The sequence below is a fragment of the Polyodon spathula genome, chromosome 3, assembly GCF_017654505.1.
Source record: "Polyodon spathula isolate WHYD16114869_AA chromosome 3, ASM1765450v1, whole genome shotgun sequence".
Classification (NCBI taxonomy): Eukaryota; Metazoa; Chordata; class Actinopteri; order Acipenseriformes; family Polyodontidae; genus Polyodon; species Polyodon spathula.
In genome coordinates, this window is record NC_054536.1 from 7,879,428 (window position 1) to 7,902,341 (window position 22,914).

Sequence of the window (22,914 nt, forward strand, 5' to 3'; positions counted from 1 at the left end):
GTTGTCTTGTCTTGGTCCTCAGGTTTTAAACTTGAATGAGACATTAAGCTGATATGTCTATTTCCATAGAAGTGCTACTTTAAAATTTATATTAGCTAATGTTTTAAGGGATTCATTTTAAGAGTTGCAATTCTGTGGGACACAAATAACATCAAATGTGCTAAATTAGTTTTATTGCTCCAAAAAACTGTCAGAAATGCGACTGTAGCAATGCCATGAAATGCCTGCATCTGTATATCATTTGAGAAGTGGGTTACAGTGTGAAATTCAAATCTTCCTTCTTTTCAATTCAGTTCAGTTGAATTCAACATGGCCCTTACTTAAAGTTTAGAGTGGTACAAGCATAGGAATGTAGTAACAGTAGTCAAAGCATGGTAAGCACTGTAAAGCACACAGAGCCATAGTAAAGCTTATTAAAAACCATGGTAAGCTATAGTAAACTAGAGTATGTGCAGAGCAGAACCATAGGTGGCATGTTAAACTGATTGCCTTTTAAACTAAGTCAAATACGTCATATAAGATACATTAAATATATATGCACAAATATAAGCCAGAAAGTCAACTAGGTAAAGCACAGTTAATATCTATGCATATTTTTTATTTTTTTATGGCTGGCACAGCAAGCACTGCTTTAAAGCCTTCAATAGCGACTAATGCATTCAAAGGAGAACAGATACAAGCATGGAGACAGCAAGCTTCTCATTGTCATACTTGCTGAACTGCGTTTCAGAAAGACAGCTGTGCAGACTGTACAAAACAGAGCACAGATACAGCAGATCATGCAATGCTACACTACTCTTCAATTAGCTTTGCAATTGACTTGGCAATTAGTGAGCTACTCTTTGACTACCATTATAAACTAGCAATACCATGCAAAGCTATAGCAGAACACAGGACAGTAAGATTTTTAAGCAGAAACAATCGAACGCGGCCATGCTGCAGTCGAGTAATGAAGCACTACGAAGGTGTCATAGAAGTAAAATGAGCCGTAGCAGTATTACAGGCAGTAGAAGCAGTACCAGTCATAGCAGTAGTATCGATTAATCATTGCATGCACAGTAATACAGAAATGATTATTAAAAGGCAACCAAGCCCCCAGGTTGAATTAATGGAAGGCAGGGCATTGTTCTATGTTTAGCTGCTTGTATGTGTCCCATTCTTGAGTCATTGTTTCCCAGATTGCTTACTATTTTAGCTGTCTACCACATCACATCATGTTGCAGATGTGGTTTTCCATGCAAGCAATTGCTCAACAAAGTTAACTTTGTAAAATACGCAAACACACACAAACACACATACACCCCCCCACACTATACCTGTGATCAGTTACAAAGTCATAAAACCGGTTTAAAACTCAAACACCTTTTGCAACACTTTTCAATCTGATATTACAGGAAGCAGATGTTCAAAGTTAGACAGTCGCATTACGGACTGGACGTTCTCAACACTGAGGAACCCGCAATGTAAGCAGTGACACGAGAAGCAGCACACAAAGCTGCATACTGAGAGCATTCATTCATCTAACGTCAAAGAGCTGGCACGGGGATGAAGGCATTTAAACAATGTGGGTAACGCATACTATAACACTCCTGACATCAATAAACAAACAACCATACACAGAGCACAAGCTTGTTGAGCTTTACCTCACACATAGACTCTAAAGTGCACAGCCGCAGTCTGAGGAGACTACACTGGCTAGTAATCCAGTACATACAAAGGCAACACAGTTACAGACACACATATACACTTTCTGCTCAGCTTTACAATATTGGCACATCATACGGCGTCTATATCACTTAAAGACTTTAAACACAGGGTTTTAAAATGGCTTGGCACAATATTTTGCAACCTGCACTAAAGTTCTAAAAATAGAACTTATACTTTGTTTTGCTGTGCAACATTTTTGATGGACACCATGGCACTTTTTCAATAAAGCCTGACCCTGAATACACAGTATATACTTAAATTAAAACATAGCAATTACTAAGCATATGATCACAATAAATCACAACAATATAAGTCAAATAATATATAACAGTAATACAAATGTGGATAAAATAATATATAGCAATTCATTACCTAAATTAACTTAAACATTTGTATCTGTGTTCAGTTGTGCTTTCATTAAGTACATATTTAATCAGCCAAATGAAAGTATACAATATATGACAGTAGATATTCAAGAGCTGAGAGACACTCGCTGTTATAAACTATTTGAGCTTGCTTTGTGTGAAAATGAGCCCTCTTACACATGACCTGAATGAAATCAAATTTTAAGAAGCTGCCAATGCTATGTCACGTACAGTACTGGTTATGAAAGCATCATCATTTTGATTCAGTTCAGGCCCCCGATAATAAAAAAATGCACTTGCACTGAATCTCAATACTGTGAATCTATTTGGCAATACTGCTTGGCAATTAACGAAAAGTGCTTGAGTGAAAAATAAAAAAATAAAAAAATCTCAGAATAATTGTCAGTGTCATTACAGAGCAAATTCTGTTTAATAACAACTACTGATGCTCAAAAAGTGATTTAGATATCAGCAAGGTGCTACCTTGTTTCCAGTGTGCTTGTGCAATGGTTTTGTTTCCAGTGTGCTTGTGCAATGGTTTTGTTTCCAGTGTGCTTGTGCAATGGTTTTGTTTCCAGTGTGCTTGTGCAATGGTTTTGTTTCCAGTGTGCTTGTGCAATGGTTTTGTTACTATTTCTAACTTGTAACTTAAAGGTTCAAGCTTATAATGTAGAGATTGTCACATGTAAAGACCTGATTTTACCTCAGAAAGACTGCTGGAACCTTTTTTTGCCCATGCCCATGTCTTACTATCATTTATTGTAATCTCAAATGAATCTCTCAACATGTTAAACTATTTTCACGTTTTGAACAATGTAGGTTTAGTTTAACTAGATAAAATACAATTTTCTAGTTCAGACACAAATGACAGACAAAAGCTTAACTTAACATTTAATTATAGCTGTTCTTGATGTACTGTTGTTCACTGCTACACCACAATACAGAAATAAATCATTTTTGGAGAAAATAAAATACTGGTACATTCACAACAAACGCTTCCTTTGTCTAACAATTCAGGACATTTACGAAAACACCAGCCTATAAGTCCTGCCCAAGTCGTTCAATCTCGTCAATAAGGAAATCAATGTCTTCAAAAGCTGCAGCTGGGTTTGAGATGACCATACGAAAGAAGTTCACCTTGTCTCCTTGTGGCTGGTAGCTTACCATTGTGGTCCCATACTCCATCATTCTGGTCTTGATTACTGGCGCTACCTACAAAAAGCAACACAAGCTCTCAATTACTGTATGTTATGATTTTAAAGACAATAAGGGATTCGCAGTATACCTTTGGGTATAGATCTAAAGTAACTAGTATGATATGGTTAAATAGCTGTGTTATCAACAAAGCTGAAGCATCTCTCACAAACCTAAAATACGTCAGTCAGTCTGATCTAAGTGACAGCTGGCTGGAGGAAGCAGAGATTGGAAGTATGCTGCTTTCATCTTGCTATAATTGATTTTGGAGAATTTAAGTACCAGGCTTCCAGCAAACAATAAGTGTGGCTCATTTCCACATAGCACTGCCATTATTCTACTTACAGAACTGAGTTTAAAATTATTAGAATTTTACAGCATTACAGTAGCTTCAGAATTTTCTGTTTTCTGCAGAAACACTAGTTTGCTGTTATTTGCATAAATTACATGTACAATGACAATATAGCTTCACCATTGGCAAACAGTTCAGTTGCATCTCTTTAATTGGTTCATATAGAACTGGGCATTGTAACCCTAATTGAAAGAGGTGTAGAGTCATTATGCATGCATATATAAAATAAAGTCTGTTTTCACACTCCTCTAGATTGCAATGTTCAATAAAATGCAGCCTTCAGATCTTCCATTCATTGATTGTTGAATAATTGTGATTATACTGGACTAGATGGCACTCAATTGTACCAGTACTTGCACTGAACTTTGCCGTATTCTACTACTGCTCTTAATTATAACTATGTTCTGTATCTTTTGGTTGATTTTACTCTTAAAGGTTGTCTGTATCCATGCTTTCTGTAATTGTTCTTACTTGAAATCGTTCTTATCCATTTATCATACTGCCTGCTCTTAATGGAATTTGCTCTTATGAGCAAATATGTTTTCTATAAGTTTAATTGTTCTTAGTTGAAGTCAGTCTTAAAGGCAATTATTTACTGTATTCTTTATTTTGCTCTTATTTGAATTTGATCTTATTTTCTACTGATTTTACTGTTGTTATCTGTAAGGTAATATTGTGTAATGTGATATTTTGCAGTGTGATACTTTGTATTGTGATACTTTGTAACAACTGTAAGTCACCCTAGATAAGGGCGTCTGCTTATAAATAAAAAAATAATAATAATAATAATAATAATAATAATATATAATAATAATAATAATAATAATAATAATTTCAAAAGCAAAAAAAAAGAATGGTTACACCTTATGTTTACCATTTATAAAAAAAAAAAAAAAAAACAACAGGGGCAATGTAAACAAGGTGAAATTTCAAAAGTAGATTTAAAAAAAAAGAATAGAAATAGACCTTATATTGTGAAAAAACTTATTTAAAAAATCAAATGAAAATAAAACCACCTTGAAAGCTGCAATACAAATTGCATTTTGGATTCTATCTAGGTATATATATATATATATATATCTATATATATATATATATATATATATATATTGCATATATATATTCCAGCTTGAAATGGGTCATTAAGTAACTTCAAAAGCAAACAAAAACATGGTTACATAATAGCCCTGCTCTCTGTAACTTAAAAAAACCAAACAAACAAAAAACAAATTATTTTTCTCTGTGGCTTGCTGAGAAAGTGATTGTCAAACAGCTATAAATACAGTTTGGAATATTTTGGATTCTGTCTTGAGGTGTGCAAATTGCATTTTGGATTCTGTCTTGAGGTGTGCAAATTGCATTTTGGATTCTGTCTTGAGGTGTGCCAATTGCATTTTGGATTCTGTCTTGAAGTGTGCAAATTGCATTTTGGATTCTGTCTTGAAGTGTGCAAATTGCATTTTGGATTCTGTCTTGAAGTGTGCAAATTGCATTTTGGATTCTGTCTTGAGGTGTGCAAATTGCATTTTGGATTCTGTCTTGAGGTGTGCAAATTGCATTTTGGATTCTGTCTTGAGGTGTGCAAATTGTATTTTGGATTCTGTCTTGAGGTGTGCAAATTGCATTTTGGATTCCCTCTTGAAGTGTGCAAATTGCATTTTGGATTCTGTCTTGAGGTGTCCAAATTGCATTTTGGATTCTGTCTTGAAGTGTGCAAATTGCATTTTGGATTCTGTCTTGAGGTGTCCAAATTGCATTTTGGATTCTGTCTTGAAGTGTGCAAATTGCATTTTGGATTCTGTCTTGAGGTGTGCAAATTGCATTTTGGATTCTGTCTTGAGGTGTGCAAATTGCATTTTGTGCAGCAGAGCTGCCCTTCTCAGATGCAAATCAGAATTGAAAGTCAAGGTGTTTTGATTGCAGCAGGTTGTAAGAGTTCATGCTGAATTGCAAAGCCAAGGCGTTTCAAGTAAGTGGAAGTAAAGTAATTTATTTTTTGCTGAATTCACTTCCTCTGAGCCCTGCAAAGCCCTGTGATATTTGGAGACACTTTGAATTATTCTAATGACACTGTATAATGCCAACTAGTAAGAGTGCAATTCTTACAGCAGCAAGGCGTACGACTTGACTTTTTGCGTTACAGAGTTGCTTGAGACTGCTAACTCCAGGAGTCCCTACAGAAATGAACTTCCATGATAAATTGTGCCAGAACATTTTGAAAACACTCAGTATCTGAAACTTGTATTAACACCAGCATTATGTTTCAAAAACTGAATTTTGAGAGTTGTATTTGCTGGGCTTGTTAATAAACATGCATCCTTTTATTGTTCGGATTGAAGTGCCAAAATGAGGTTTACAATGGGTTCCAGTGAGGCAGCAGGGTTTACAAAATCAAACACTTACACAAAATACGAATAGATAATTTCTAAGTAAAATAAATACAGTAACTAGTTAAGCCGCAATAATTGCAAATCGAATAAACACCTTTTCACCTTGATGATAACGGTATGTGCAAATGTAGTTAAAGGAGGTGCGGATCGCTCTGAACACTATACCTCATTACATCCCAAGTGCTGTTGCACTGAGGCCATGTACAATTAGGCTCCAGTATACTGTGGTACTGGTACTATACACTCCTTACATAAGTTGTTCCAAGATTTTGCTTTCATCATTGTTTCTCTATCTATCTTTACCTGGCTCTAGGTTTAAACAGGACTTTTGGTTTCACACATAATTAGTACAGCATTGTAAAATAAAACAATTAGAAAATGGAAATGTCTCACCTTACTCAAGCGTCTCAATCGCTCCTCCTTGTCTTCCACATAGCGAAGACTCGGTGGCAGGTACCAGAAACAAACGTTTGTATGCTGAGGCTAAACATAAAGACTTGTGTTAGAAATGGACCATGTAAACTGAGTGAAATTCCCTACGCTGCAGTGAAGTGTTCATCAGGGGTATATCACTTGCATCCACACACTGGAAATAAATTCATGCTTTTTGATCATTCATAATGATTATTGGTTTATCAAAATAGTCCAGTGAAATCTACATTGTGTCAGATTTGATATACAGTTCAATAGCACACTGAATAACAGTAGCAGTATTGTGAGCGTCAGCTGATACAATATATTCGCTCATATTTGTAATGGGCGAAATTATATTAATTAAATAGCTAACAGTATCTATCCTGGCCAGTTTGTGATTTAAAAGTAAAAAATTGATTAATACATAGTTACATTAATAAAATATAAGGTTTCTCCATGGGTTAACCCAAAGAGCTTAAAAAACATACCAAAGCTGTTGAACACCAAGCTCTTACAAGCTGCTTTTGTTTTTTTGCAGCAGCAATTATGCCATTAGCAGGCTGTGAAAAGGAATAATTCTAGGTTTCTCCCTAGTGACTCATACAGGTGATCATTAAAGGGTAGGGGGTTGAATGGAGGGTTTCTTTTGCTTTGATTGTTTCTATAGGCACAGCTGGAAAAGCACCTGGATGGTGCCCAAGGACTCTTAATTCACTCTCCACTTTGATTACGTTATGTCTTTCCCACACAAAAAGCTTAGTGTGGTGGTCTAATTGAGGACTAAGCAAACTGAGTACTTTTAAACTAAAATTATTTTCATTTATTGCACAGCCGTGATTATTGCATTGTAAGTTGCAGATGTCAAAGATTTTGCACTGTTTCTAAAGCAGCATGTTATAAGGTAATTTCTTTTATTTTAGAATAATAAAGTGAAATGTATAATATAAAACTGAAAAATAACAACAAAGATTTTGTGATGAAACATAATGTTTGTCATGAAAAGCACTACATAAATAGATAATATTATAACTATAATAATGATAATGTAATATACTGCATTATTTGTGCATTATTTGAAGCTTCTCCTCGAAATGCATGGCACACTACTTACTTTTTCATCAAAGACCATTTCGTAGCCTTCCCTGTTCTTTATTTTGTTGTAAAGGTACTCTGAGAGCTCCAAGCACTTGTCAATTTGTGCCTCAAAGCCTATGGTGCCCTGTGAAGAGAAAAGCAGATACATTTTCATAGTATGAGAGTACAGGGAACATAAGAAATGGGAATACAATTCATTGTGATGATACAGATAAATAAAATAATACAAATAAGAAATTCAAAAATCAGTATTCTGACACATTAATAAGCTTATTTTCGTTTACGCTGTCAGCTATGTTTCTTGTAGGCTACTTCATGTACACTAGGACAGTTTGGAACAGTTCAGGCGTTTCAGCTCCCATCGCAGTGCTTTCTGGTACATTTTACCTGTCTCAGGTATCTCTCACAGCAGGACTACACTGACCAGAATGCATTTACCAGGATCATTAAACTCTTCTGTGTGAGGTCAAGAATTTTCAGAACTACTTGATTCATGAGTTTGTTGTCCAGCTCAGCATATAGTGTGAGACGAGTGTGAGAAACCACTATATTAAGATTCAAACTCTTTGTCCCTTTTTTTTTTCTATGTGAGATAATGCACCACCAACTGAGTAGAAGCACATTGAAATTGAAGCAGGAAGTGCAGTATTAGAAATCCTGTCAGACCTGGACAATAATAGCAGGGGAGGCAGAACATAATGCTGTTTTAAACAGTGTTCCTCTTGAACAGTGGCACTCAATAGGTTTTCTTAATGTGCCATCTATAGGAATTGCAAAACATGACGTACGCCCACCACTTCAGACTGGTTAATAAACTCTACTGACCTTGGCTTTCCACATCAGCCACAGCTTAAAAATGTCAACATGGCGACCACACTGCAGGGCTTTGTCACCAGTGTCATAGGACAGATCGTAATGCTTGTCTTGCTGGAAGAGGTAGCAGGCATGCATCTGGTTGCATTTCTGCATCAATCCCTGTCGGCAGAAAAGAAATTAAGATGAAGTAAGATGTTAAAGTAAGTTGCCATTCTGAGTTTCAGTTGAATGATACCGCTATTTATTTGTGCAACTTTATTTAGAAACAACTTTCCAGGCATTATGGGTGTTGTACTCCATGTCTGCTTACCTGCAATGTAGTCCTACAGCCACACAATGTCATTTTAGACTTAACATGAGTAGTGATTTCATAAAATGATTATATTACATTGTAAAAGTAATAATGCAATCTAAAAAATAAAAAATAAATAAAAAATACAGAGACAATAGAGCCTTTTATAGCCACATATATTAAAAGCCTTTTATAAATAGTAAATAATGTATACAATTAAGAAGTTCTACATTTAAATTATATTTTTGTCCAATTTATCATATATATTTTTTAAAGTAGGCTGTCATACATTACCAATATGATGTACAATGGGCTATAGCTGTAAAATATTAAAATATGTTACCCTAAAATATTCAAACAAACTTGATGCATCAAAAATCCTGCATTGAATCTGCATTAATCAGGGTTGTAGTAATGTGTTTATTTTTTCAGTTACTTTGTGGAAAGGTTTAATTCACTGTTTGTTTATTCTGGCATCTGTGCTCTGCATCTCTTATGACAATGCTTGGTATGTATTTATAAATTCAACAACTTTGTTATACATAAAGTCCAGCGTTACTGCTTTCAAACCACTGTAGCAGATGCATGATTTTGTGTATCATTTGTTACAGGAGTAAACATTATTATGTGTCTACACAGGGTGAATATGAAACGCAGACTTGAGCCAGATTAGCCAGACAATTTTTTGTTTTACGTTACAACTTTTATTAACATGTTATTGGTGTTTCATTTAAAGAAAGGGGAAGGGCTATATATATATATATATACACACACACACACATAAGTAATCAAGAAGCTGGCCTGTACCATACATCAATGCACATTTGTAATTATAGTAATTGAAATACAGTACAGGACTGCATTGCAGGTTTGTCATTTTGTACAAATTCTGCAATGCCTTGCTTATTTTGATTTGATTTTCAGTGGTATCTTATTTTTTTCAAAAAGTTTTTTTGGGGGGAAATCATTTCAATAGACCAGATTTTTAAAAGTTACCAATACTACTACTACTACTACTACTACTACTACTACTATAATAATAATAATAATAATAATAATAATAATAATAATAATACATCTCACCTCTTCTCTGACTAGCAGAGCAGAGCACTGCAATGGGACGGACATCATCTTATGCGGATTCCATGTGACAGAATTGGCCCTATTATTAAAAACAAAGTAATACAAAGTAATCAACTCCTAATAATGAATCAGTTCCTGACTTCTAATCATGACACCACACAGGGCCTACTGGTCAAGTGATAATTAGTCAAACCCAAAACAATGATTATAGCCATGAGGTAATATCCTGTTCCCATTCACATACACTGCATGCATATCATGTTCCATCCCAACTCATCACGAGCCACCAGAACACTCTCCAGACTCTATCCCCTACTGTCATTTTTCCATTCCCATCAATCAGTAGCTGTCTATAGGCATGTGCACCCCTAGGGAACAAGTGCAGCTATTAACATTTGAATAACCTGATCTTCTAAAGGCATTGACTGGGCTTCAACTAACAAGTCTACACAAGGTGGTCTACATCTGGAAAAAAAAAAAAAAAACTATGTGAAAATGTTACTTTTGTGTTAAGACCTTGATAGTTATGGTCTGGCATATCCTGGACATCTACACATAAACATGAATCACTATTGCACGAGAGAAATAAGTCCTCAGTGAACTGTGATGCATCAGCAAAACCAGCACTCAGTTTAGCACAATGGGCTTTGGATCCCTCTCTAGGCAGCCTGCGGTGAAGCTCACAGTGTCACTGTCTGTGCTGCCGTACTTTTACTCTGTTGAGAAATGACTATATTCTTCAGTTAGTGCTGCTTAACTAGCACAGGTGACCAAAATCCAGCATAAAAAGAGCATAGTTTATACAATAGTCAAAAAGCAGTCTTGTTTAAAATGACTGTAACATAACATTCTCGTGTAAATTCACATACGTTGAGAGAAATAATGACACACCTTTCGACTCCATTTAGTTTCCATCGATGCTTCCTGGACATCAGCAATCCACCACCCCAGGCTCCCTTAAAAAGAAATATATTTGTTTAAGCTCTTAAAAAAAGACTTCTACTGATTGCTGTATTTCTTACTTTGTAAAGATGTTTGAGCAGGTTTTTTTTTGTGGTGTTTTTCAGTTATTTTTTTTTGTTAACTTGATCTTTAAATAAGCAGAATATTAATCTAAGGGTTACTATGTGCACCTGAATTAGATACTCTGGAAATATTAGTCATTTTGTATTATATTTAAAAGCGTATTAGCTTAGTAAATGGCCCCATGTGATTTACTTTATGGTAACTAATTTAAATAACAAGGGCTTATTATCTTAAAATACTGGCTGTGTCTCTAATACAATGGCATTCAGTTTATTACTTGCAATTCAAACTGTACTGTGATTGCATTCCTTTGAACTCCCCCTTTGAACTCCCCCTTTTCCACATAGTTAAAACTCCATCCAAATGAATGTTGAAAACAATATTGGTTTAATTAAACATTCTAAGCAGTGGCAACGGTCTTCCAGAATTAAAATGTAACCTGCATCGGTGACGGCTGTGTGGTTATGAAATATCACAGATCACACTTACATCAACATGCATCCAGACTTTGTGTTTCTGGCACACATCTGCAATGGCAATGAGTGGATCAAACGCTCCAAACACTGTAGTGCCAGCTGTAGCACTTACAAAGAACGGCACACAGCCCTGTCAAACCAAACACATGTACTTATGCAACACAAATAGGGTTCATTAAGAGAATCGTTGTTTGGGGGGGGGGGGTGCATATATCAAGAGTTTTCATTGAATAAAAATTAAACAGAGAAGAACTGGACAAGCATACAATCATATCCTATAAGTTCAGCAGAGTTTACTCTTCATCGGACTCCTTTGATTTATTAGTAATTCTAATTATGTGTTTTCATATTTTGAATACATTTATAACAGTTTGTTTTAGTCTTGAAGCATTTTCTTGTTATCTACTGTAAATTATTTAAAAAATATAGCGCCCCTTTCACTGTTTAAAGGAATTTTTGTATTAGGATGTTTTTCTTCAGTTTCTGTGAACAGTTCTTTGAAAAATAACTAATACACTCAAACAAGTTTCATGAGCTGTGAATGATTCAATAAATCAAAATGGGCTTTTAAAAAGAATTGCTTAACAAAATATCCTTAAAACAGTCCTTAAGGTTTTGTGAATAGGGCCCTTTACAATGACAAGGTTAAATGGCAGACCATATCTCAACTTTTTTACACACTGTACTATCACAAATCAATAAATTACATGGTTTAATGGCAGGACAATGGGAATAAATGAAGATTTGAACTGGAGGGACCACAGTGCTTTAGAGGGAAAATGAGCCATACAGTGCCAATTGTGATATGGACTTAAATGGGGTCATTGTGGAAGTCATACAAGGGGTTAGATAAAAGAAGGAGAAACAACTGCCATCATATAGTACAGCATATATGGCTTGATTATGCGTTTTAACAATGGCCAAGTTACCTTCTGTTTGGCTTCAATTATTCTTCGTTCAAGGTCTGAGGGTATCATTTTACCTCTGGAGAAGGAAACTGAATTATATTACTTGTATGTTTCAGCTGTCACAATTTCATCACTCATGTTAAAATAGTCTGCCTTGTTATAGATTACTATCCAGGCATACCTCTCATCGGCCTTGACCAAAATAACACTGTCTGTGCCAATTCCTAAAGCTGCTGCCCCCTTCTTAATAGAAAAGTGACTCTAGAGAAGAACAAAAACAATCAGAAACAGCATGTTCTGTGAAGTCCCAGAAGCATACAATAACATGGCATTAGGATTCCAACTTTACATTCATCTTATTTGTTGGCCATAAAAAGTTAGGTGGCTCATGCTTTTTTGACATAGCACATGCACCACATGCTGGCCACACTGTGTAATCACACCCTGTGTTGCAAAAACCTTAGACATAGTAAGTGATATCATAATTAAAGAAACACTAAATGTGTTGTACTCATTTTCCTAAGGAAAACATAATGTATTCTATCTTTTGTCTAGCAGTTAATCCGTTGTATGAGGGTAAGCATGAATGTATATTTGGATTAGCGCTCTTAAATCATAGCATATTGTGTTACTTGAAACTGCGATATACTGTCAATTGGCAAAAGCATAGTAAAGTATTGTCAAGCATGGAAGAGGAACAAACAAGAAAGCACCATGTTCACATTTCCTAATTTAATTTTAAAGATTGTTAGTGTAAGCCTGCCAATCGCACAGTCACAGTGTGGCTTACTTCTATAAGAATACCATTCTAATACATTTAGGCGTATAACAGACACATGGAGGAGAGCAGTGCTAAATTAATATGAGCAGCTGAATCCGAGATTTGACAAAGTGTGCCTAAATCCAGTGACTCATTTCATGTGATGAAGCATTTGGGCACCCAAGAAATGACAGTAGCCATCCAAAGTGTGAAAAATCAAATCTACAAAACAGTGGAATCATTTCTAAAAAATAAAATCCACATGACCTAGTCTAAAGAAACATCTCATGCATTTTGTGGATTACAGATTTTTTTTTTTCTTTTCTTGGCAGACTTTCATACAAACACATAATCCAAAGCCACAGAAATGACGTACATGTTCAGAAGTGAAGGCAACCAGTCTTGGAACAGCTGACATTCCCTTCTCCTTCACTTCAGGGAACATCTTGTATCGAGCCACCAGCATTGCATACATATTAGATATCGCTCCACCTGAAGCACAGTCCAACAACACATGCATCTTTAATCTTCAGCATTGCTCACATTCATTGTTGTACCACATCGGAATCATAGAACTGCAAGGCAACATGACAAGTGGCTCCTCTCCAGCACTTGGAAATGTTGTGGTACAACTCAAAACTGTTCTGCTGAGTCCCACATGAAGTCAAATAGGCAAAATATTATCTGAAACCATCAGTCATTAAAATCTCCTTGGATACCAGTTGTTGGTATTATCTGGTAAACAAGGCTGTGCTGACCTCAGCTTTTTGTTTGTACTATTTCTGATTCTCCTCTGTCAGTTCCACTCTTGACAAAACATGAGGCTGATGTTACCCAGGATGCAACATTCCACCCATATCTTCCACATACTGTATAACATGTACACTACAACTGCATGAGTATCTATCATATCATATATGTTTATGATATTAATATTAAAATGTATCATAAACATACCCTCTTTTTAAAGATGCCTTTCAGTAGTTGTAAAAAAAGGGTGTGGATGAGTAAATCGATGTTGACAGTAGCGTTGTCACCTCTGAGGTACAAAAAATGAGACTCCCAAACAGAAGGGAGGCTGTTAAAGGTGTAAATTCTCTTTAAAAATCCTATATTCTTCCAGTAGGAAACGTTGATAACATTACTATTATAGTCTTCTATTATTGCATTAATATTGTATCCTGATTTATCTGTCCTAGTAAGACATATTGAAATCACTAGTTTACAGTACTCTTTAACTTAACAATTATCTTATCCTAACTCAAAGTGCCCCAGAAGGTCCAAATACCTGGTGAGAATATTCCATCTCCACTGCCATCTGGCCAGCCAATCATCTCCCTCATTTTCTTTAGAGTGACATATTCCATCAGGACAAACACTGGGGCAATCTCATAGGTGAACCTAAAAGACAGCCGTAAATACATAATGAGAGAGTGGCGGGGCGTTTAACAGAGTTGTCTACAGTTCTTGGTTTGAGCAGTCTGGGATGTACTCCCACATCTAAAAACAACCCTGGATAAAAGTACACAGCCTAAAGTCAAAGAGCAAGGGTGCTTTTCTCCTAAACTAATTCACTAGGAAATGAAATATAGGAATAACATGTCTGTAACAGGAGAGGGCTAGGTTTAATTTGAGCTCATAACCCAAAATATACTCCATCTTACACCCAGCAGTATAATGACAGCAGAGCATACCTATTACCGGTGTTACAGGGTCACATCTCAAATGTTTTGTATACAATATATACTGTAGTTACACAAGCCTTTCTGGTCAATTCAAGGGTGTTGACTGAATAGTCCCAGCCAATTTGTTTTTTTATTTAGACCTGTCATAGACTGGAAAATTGGCCTGTTGCTAGGATACTCCTGATGTTTCAGGCATTGGAAAAACACTTCTATATCTGGAAGACCCCTGTGGAGAAAAGTGGAAAATATTGGGCCCAGTTATCGTTCTGTGTGAAGCAGTGCAAAAATCTGCTTCATTTTTTTTGTTATAAAACTATTTAGAAACTTGTAAACTCAGCTGTTGTTTGTTGCTTGTTTTTGACAGTGAGATGGCAGACTCAGAATGGCTTTAATGCCTGCACCATGGGAACAATGTTCTGGAAATTATGATTAAAGTATGAACCCTAAATATCGAGGTTAACTAAAGGACACATCGAGTGTACAGTTTACTGACTGGTTATTATAAATATGAGTCATATCATATCCAGAATGCAATGCAAAATGACCCGGGGTGGGGTATTTATTTCCCATCATTCTCAAATATCTTAGTAAATAGATTTTAATGATCAAGCTGTGTCAAAAGTACAGAAGCAACCCAAATATGGGACATTGTTCCTCCCACGACTGTGATTCACCATTGAATATCATAAACACTGCACTGCCTCTGGTCTTGAATATCATAAACACTGCACTGCCTCTGGTCTTGAATATCATAAACACTGCACTGCCTTTGCTCTTGAATATCATAAACACTGCACTGCCTTTGCTCTTGAATATCATATATATATATATATATATATATATATATATATATATATATATATATATATATATATATATATATAAACTGGATACATTGCAGGAGATCTTAATTTTGTGTCGTATCCTCTATCTGTCGTAAAACTATGCGTAAGTTTTACAAAAAAACAAAAAAAAACCTTTTAGCATTGTTCCTTTTTTTAGCATTGTCACGTCTTTTGCTTATTAAAGAGGGCATATTGCTGAAGAAATGCATACAGCAGTTCATAACAAAAGCAAACACAAACCAGCATCCAGGACGGCACAGTGTCTCGTACTCACATATTAGTATTAGCAGTAGATGTCAGCCAGTCGGCTGCTAAACCAACCATATCTAATCCTGTAGAAAGCTGATTGAAGTACCTGGGGTGGCCTATAAATAGAAAAAAATATATATTATTCACTTGGTTGTAAGAAGTGATTTGCAGTGCCCATGGTGTACAAGGCTGTCCAGGTTTGGCTGTAGATCAATATCATTGTAATGGTTTAATTAATGTCAAGAAGTACTGTTCTTTTGGGTAAGCACAATGCACATGTGATTCTAGCTTATCATGTTAAGCACTGTAAATTCAAAAACAGATGCATCCCTTCTACTGTATCTGTTTCCATTTTCATATAAACATAATTAGAACATAAGAATATAAGAAAGTTTATAAACGAGAGGAGGCCATTCGGCCCATCTTGCTTATTTGGTTGTTAGTGGCTTATTGACCCCAGAATCTCATCAAGCAGCTTCTTGAAGGATCCCAGGGTGTCATCTTTAACAACATTACTGGGGAGTTGGTTCCAGACTCCCACAATTCTCTGTGTAAAAAATTGCCTCCTATTTTCTGTTCTGAATGCCACTTTATCTAATCTCCATTTGTGACCCCTGGTCCTTGTTTCTTTTTTCAGGTTTAGAAAGTCCCTTGGGTCGACATTGTCAAGACCTTTTAGAATTTTGAATGCTTGACTCAGATTGTCGCATAGTCTTCTTTGTTCAGGACTGAATAGATTAAATTCTTTTAGCCTGTCTGCATATGACATGTCTTTTGAACCCGGAATAATTCTGGTCACTCTTCTTTGCACTCTTTCTAGAGCAACAATATCCTTTTTGTAGCGAGGTGACGAGAACTGAACACAATATTCTAGATGAGGTCTTACTAATGCATTGTACAGTTTTAACACTACTTCCTTTGATTTAAATTCAACACTTTTCACTCAATACCTGAGCATTTTGCTGGCCTTTTTTTTAGCTTCCCCACATTGCCTTGATGAAGACATTTCTGAGTCAACATAAACTCCTAGATCTTTTTCATAGATTCCTTCTTCAATTTCAGTACCTCCCATATGGTAGTTATAATGTACATTTTTATTGCCTGCGTGCAGTACCTTACACTTTTCTCTATTAAATGTCATTTGCCATGTGTCTGCCCAGTTCTGAATGTTGCCTAAATCATTTTGAATGACCTTTGCTACTACAACCGGTGTTTGCTATTCCTCCTATTTTTGTGTTATCTACAAATTCAACAAGTTTGCTTACTATACCAGAATCTAAGTCATTAATGTAAAATAGGAAGAGCAGAGGACCTAATATTGATCCCTGTGGTACTCCACTGGTTACCTCGCTTCATTTTGAGGTTTCTCCTGTAATCATGTTTTCTACATGTTAACCACTCCCTAATCCATGTGCATGCATTTAATTAAATCCCTACTCTGTTCAGTTTGAGAATTAATCTTTTATGCAGGAAAGCAAAAGCTTTCTGGAAATCTAAATAAACCATATGCTTTGCAATTATTCATTGTCGATGTCGCATTCTCAAAAAAATCAAGCAGGTTAGTTAGACACGATCTCCCTTTCCTAAAACCATGCTGACTGTCTCCCAGGATACTGTTACCATATAGGTAATTTTCCATTTTGGATCTTATTATAGTTTCCATAAGTTTGCATATCATAGAAGTCAGGCTTATTGGTCTGTAGTTACCTGGTTTGGTTTTGTCTCCATTTTTGTGGATCGGTATTACGTTTGCAATTCTCCAGTCTGTCGGTACAACCCCTGTCTCAAGAGACTGTTACATGATCTTGGTTAGTGGTTTGTAAATAACTTCTTCATTTCTTTAAGTACTACTGGGAGGATTTCATCCAGCCTAGGTGATTTGTTTTATTTAAGAGCTCCTAGTCACTTTAACACTTCTGCCTCTGTCATGCTAAAGTTATTTAAAACTGGGTAGGAACAGGTTGACATGTGGGGCATGTTGTCCGTATCCTCCTTTGTAAAAACTTGTGAAAAGTAATCATTTAATATATTTGCTATTTTTTCCCTTCGTCTATGGTTTTGCCATTTGTATCACTTAGACATTTAACCTCCTCTTTGAATGTTCTCTTGCTGTTATAATATTGGAAAAAACATTTTGGAATTGGTTTTAGCCCCCTTGGCAATGTTTATCTCTCTTGTAACTTTGTAACTCCCTTTTTGACTTGCATTTGCAGTTCCAAGTACTCTTTCTGTGTACCTTGTTCTTGGTACCTTTTAAATGTTCTGTAAAGTGCCTTTTTCTCTGAATATTTTTTTAAAATCGCCACCTTTTTTCTGTGTGTGTTATCTCTGTTTAACTCCAATCTGCTTCTGTTAGTCTCTATTTCATTCCCTCATATTTGGCCTTTTTAAAATTTTAAACCTTAGCTTTAATCATTACTTTTGTGACGATTATGATGTAATCCAATTGAAATGGATGACATCATAAAGTCTGATATAAAACCGCTTAAACAACCTTTTATTCTGTGGCTGCTCTAGCCCACCTACAGTAACTGGTACTGGCATACGACAAGTCATGGGGCTCACAGTGAACGCAATATAAATAATGCCCATAGAGGGCGCTTTTGGAGCCTCTATCACGTGATTATTTACTATAAATAATGTCACCTAGATACAGCACATCCTGTGGGCAAGCAACTAGGTAGACACTCTTAACAAGCTGCTGCCTCACATCTGAGGGATGGTTAGCCTTTAGGCATGTTTTGCAGCTCCAGCCCTAGCAATACAACACCCTTCACTTTAAATATGCAAAATAAAAACAGAACCCTGTTAGTATCTGTGTGTTCCACCATGTACCACCACTAAATCTGAAGCAGAGAGCTATAGGTGTATTCAGTCTGTGTTTCAGTACATGTGCAATGGCCATCTTATAGACAAATTGGGCCTCATGGGCCCCATATAGGTAGGAAAACAAAAGTGCACTGTTTGGATGCAGTCAGTGTTCTCAACATATAGGTGAAAATAAAACATCAAATACAGAATTGGGAATTTACTATTAATAACAGTGATGTCATTAATATACTATTATATTTGGTTTAAATTAATAATAATAATAATAATAATAATAATAATAATAATAATAATAATAATAATAATAATAATAATAGTAGAATATTATATGTAGGTTTGCTACTATTCGATTTTTATTTTTTTTGCCAAATCGACAATTAATATTGACTTTTTTTTTAAAGACAGAATTTGCTGGGTTTTTTCAATCTATATTTTTCAATTTAAGCAGAGAATGGGTGAAAGCGACCTTTATGCTTTAAAAAAAAAACTCAGACTTTTTATGCTATTGAGAAAAGTCTCATTTCGCAAAACCTCTTTATCACATTCAACATGCAAGAAAACCATGGCAACAAACATTCTAATTGAAATAGTATTTGGTTACAGCGTAGCTATACCTTGTAAAGATAAAGATGCTACACAAATTAAAAAAATGTTCTCAAATAAACTGTAGAAAACTCAGCATGCACAACATAAATATTTTATAGCATAAATTTATGAGTAGAAATATGCACAGAACAAAACATTACATAGTTGAACAGAACTAACTTGTACTTATTATTTGGAGTCTGAGCTCCCCCTCTCCTGCTTCAGCACAGCTGGACTCAGAGTCACTGGAAGGCAAGGCAGACGGGTCTGCTTCGTCCTGCTGCGGAGACTTCAGCTGTCAGTCATAGTACTGTGCACACTATTCACAAGTGTTTTGCTTTTGCACAGCATTTTCAAATCAAACTAGTAACTGTCACTGTATACCTATAGCAAAAGCTTACGTACACCTTAACCCACTAATTTCAAAGTAAGCGCTTTGAATGACAGGCTCTGTAGCTGGCAAATGAAAGTGCACAGTCAGTGCAGGTCTTGATAATTGACAGCCATTTAAACAAATGAGAGCATTCTAGCACTGCTTCAGTCAACGATGTCAGAAAAGGTGAAACCACAGTAGTAACAGACCACTGACAGCTACCACTAGCCATTCAGAGTGGAACAGAGACGGGACAGACAGCAAGTATAAAAACTACACAAACTAGAGATGATTTCTAAATGATTAATTTCTGTAAGTAAATAAAAAAAATAGTGAGTGGTTTTACCAACGTTTAGCCTATATAAATCTATTTCAGTCAAACTCATATTTTTGGGGAATTCGATGTTTAGTGAGCTTTACCAAAAAGTAGCGAGCCTAATTATATATTTAGTAGATAAAACATTAAGATAATGTTGCAGAACAATAATCAGTTTAACTTCTGAATCCAGAGTTACACCACAGACTACTTAATTCACTCATTCTATATTCAATTACATGAATCTACTTCATTAAAGACACCCTTTGAAAACCAACGCCTGCATCCCAAAAAATGTTCAATTACTGTATCTAAATTATGCATTTGACTGACTGTATTTGAATTTAGTACACACCTGTTTTAACAGCATATTTCATTGTTGATCTGCAGTTCAATAATATGTCGTCCAGGGTTTCTGGCTCTTCAGTAAGTTCCCAATTGTTAGCTTGAAGTAATTCATTTGGATAGTGGAAATCAATGACTTTTGTAGACCTGTCAAATGTGTTCACTATATACGAAAGTAAAATGTCCATAACTTCTTGTAGAAAGGCTATTGTTGCTGTATCTCCATCGCTTGCAGGCAGGAGGTCTGTAAAGCAAAATAGATGGACATGTAACTGGATTCCTTTGTATCCATCATTAAACAAACAGCGTGAGCGGAGCATCTTTCATATGATTACACAGGGTACAAATAGACACACTCTGCAATGAAATATCAAATCTGAGTATATATATATATATATATATATATATACTATATAATATATATATATATATATATATATATATATATATATATATATATAAGTATGACTACGTAAGTCTGATCATTCAGAAAGTGTTGATATAATAGTGCTCACAATGGAGAAGTGGACACACCTGTGGAACCTGTCCTGATAACCAATTAAAAACAATATACACAACGAATCACAAAATAGAAAGGACAATAAAAATACAGCAATTACATCTTCAATTGTAAACCCCTAATTATTAGAACTGCTTACTATTTACACTGTAATTGTGGAGTTTACCATCCCTTTCTCATGCTTATAATATTTACGGTACTATAGTTAACGATGTGCAATGACTTACCATGCCTAATTGTGCTTAATGTGCTATCACAATATATTTGTTGTGCTTTACTATACTGTACTGTAGCTGTGTACATGCATTCAAGTACGGGATCTATGATCCTTGTGTTAATTTATGCAAAACGTTTTTTTTATTATTATTATTTTGGTTATCCTCTTATGAACTTGCTGCGCATAGAATAAAGCACCTTATTTTTGGCAAGCCCTTAAAGAACACAGGCCATACTGTTTTTCGGTAAAATCCCCCTAAATAAAACAATATGAATTTGCTATAAAGCAAGCAGGCAGAGGCTTGGCTTTAAACAACGAGGCTTCCCTTTGATGCTCAGTGTTCAATAATCCTTACCTGTTGAATACAGGACGGAGAAATCAATATTATTTTTAGAACAGGTACAAGGCTCCTTACAGCCGCATGTCTCTAAAGTCGCTCCCTCTTGTTTAGCGGCGAGATTCGTTGCTTTTTCACCTTCCCCAGTAGAAAGAAGTGCTGTAATATTTGGGAAATTAAATATGACTAAATTAATAAACATTTAGGCTGTAGAATAATATTACGCGTTGTGACGCTTAATAAGCTACTTTTGTTGGCATTTTGCATTTATCAAATACAACACATTTTGTACATTATTTGGTCATCTAGATTTTTCTTTTTTTTTTTAATTATGTTTATTTTTTTCAGAATAACTTAACAACCCACCACACAGTTTTGAGCCGATTTCTCCAGTGAATTTTTGTGCGGCTTGACACCAAGCTCTTGCTGCAAAAAACACAATAAAAATTGAACTTGTAAGGACTACTCTTGGGACATCATAATGTCAAGGTTGCTGTTTAATTTCCGTCGCTGTTTGTATTAATGAACGTGCATTTACATTCACATGGATAATGTGGTTTGAAATTGGCATGATTGTTGCCAGTTATAATCATCTGACAAGTTGTATATTCATGTAAAGAGAATCTGATGAATGAAACAGCTGAAAAAAAAAAGATGTACAATCTCTTTAAACAAACTGTACTATGCAACACATTTAAGCTTACAGTGTTTAATTGTGACCTTGAGAGTAAACTGTTTTTTTTTTTTTCTCTAAATGCTTACTGTTGACGGTACACGCAACACGTAATACCTGTAGAGGTCTTACATATTCAAGGTTTATGATGTTCACATTCACTTACGTGTGCCGGGGTTTTGGTTGCTGTTATTCCCCTCATTCTCGGCTGCAAAAGACCAGAATCTGGGTGATGCCATTTGAAATGAAAGTTGCTTAAAATATCAAAGATATATTGCCCATCCGGATTGAAATTATCAAGAGAAATACACACAAATGAGAGGAATAGAGGGAGCTGTTCAAAAGACTGGTGCTGATCTGGTCCTGACTTCTTTCCTCCTGATCAAATGAAGCTGCCCAACCATTTAATGATGACATAACACAGTTGACATATAGAAGACGTGGCTCTCTCAACAAACGCTCTAAGCCTGTTCTCGGATCAGAATATTTTTCACAGGTATGAACCTCATGAAACACAAAGCTGGCGCAGTGGTTTTACTGTTCTGCAGCTCTCGAAAGTGCGGATTATATCAAAGAGAGTGCGCCGCGCTACTTAGGTAAAGCGCGATAATCACACAATATTATAGACGAACCTCGCAGGAGTATCACACACATCTGGCAGATGACAATTTCCTTCTGACTCACATTGATTGGTGCTTTTGTAGTTTACATGCAGAGACACGTGCATATATCCGAAAGAAAGAGCAAACGCTTGTGTTTCTCAAAAATAAAAAAGTGCACTGATTTTACAGCTCCAGATCATACATTGTTTTTGTTTTTTTTAAACTGTGTATGTACTTTTGTCAGACTGCACATGATATCTCATTATTCACCATGAAATTGCACAGGGGGTTATTATATTATTAAATTGGTGACTAATACTAAGGCCAAAAAACTGTAGAAGACGAAGCTCTGTCACTAAACTTGAATCATCGTATAACAGATACGTCTGAATCTTTAGCCCTAAATCTCCTTTGCTTATTGTAACTAGTAGAACAACATACAGTCTCGTATCTTGTAAAG

At 35.6% G+C, this 22,914-nt stretch overlaps 1 protein-coding gene across 1 annotated transcript; it reads right to left on the reverse strand.

The window, feature by feature from the left end:
- Positions 1-16: 16 nt before the first annotated feature.
- Positions 17-22,669, reverse strand: LOC121312134 (glutamate decarboxylase 2-like). Its single transcript, XM_041244131.1, has 16 exons — positions 22,019-22,669; positions 21,546-21,605; positions 21,198-21,338; positions 20,116-20,349; positions 15,683-15,773; positions 14,167-14,279; positions 13,255-13,370; positions 12,300-12,379; positions 12,140-12,194; positions 11,224-11,340; positions 10,600-10,664; positions 9,709-9,787; positions 8,343-8,492; positions 7,534-7,641; positions 6,402-6,491; positions 17-3,284 (listed from the first exon to the last, which is right to left on the reverse strand). Exons 1-16 carry the CDS (start codon positions 22,089-22,091, stop codon positions 3,111-3,113), a joined length of 1,746 nt encoding a protein of 581 aa, XP_041100065.1. The 5' UTR covers positions 22,092-22,669; the 3' UTR covers positions 17-3,110.
- Between the last annotated feature and the right edge of the window lie 245 nt (positions 22,670-22,914).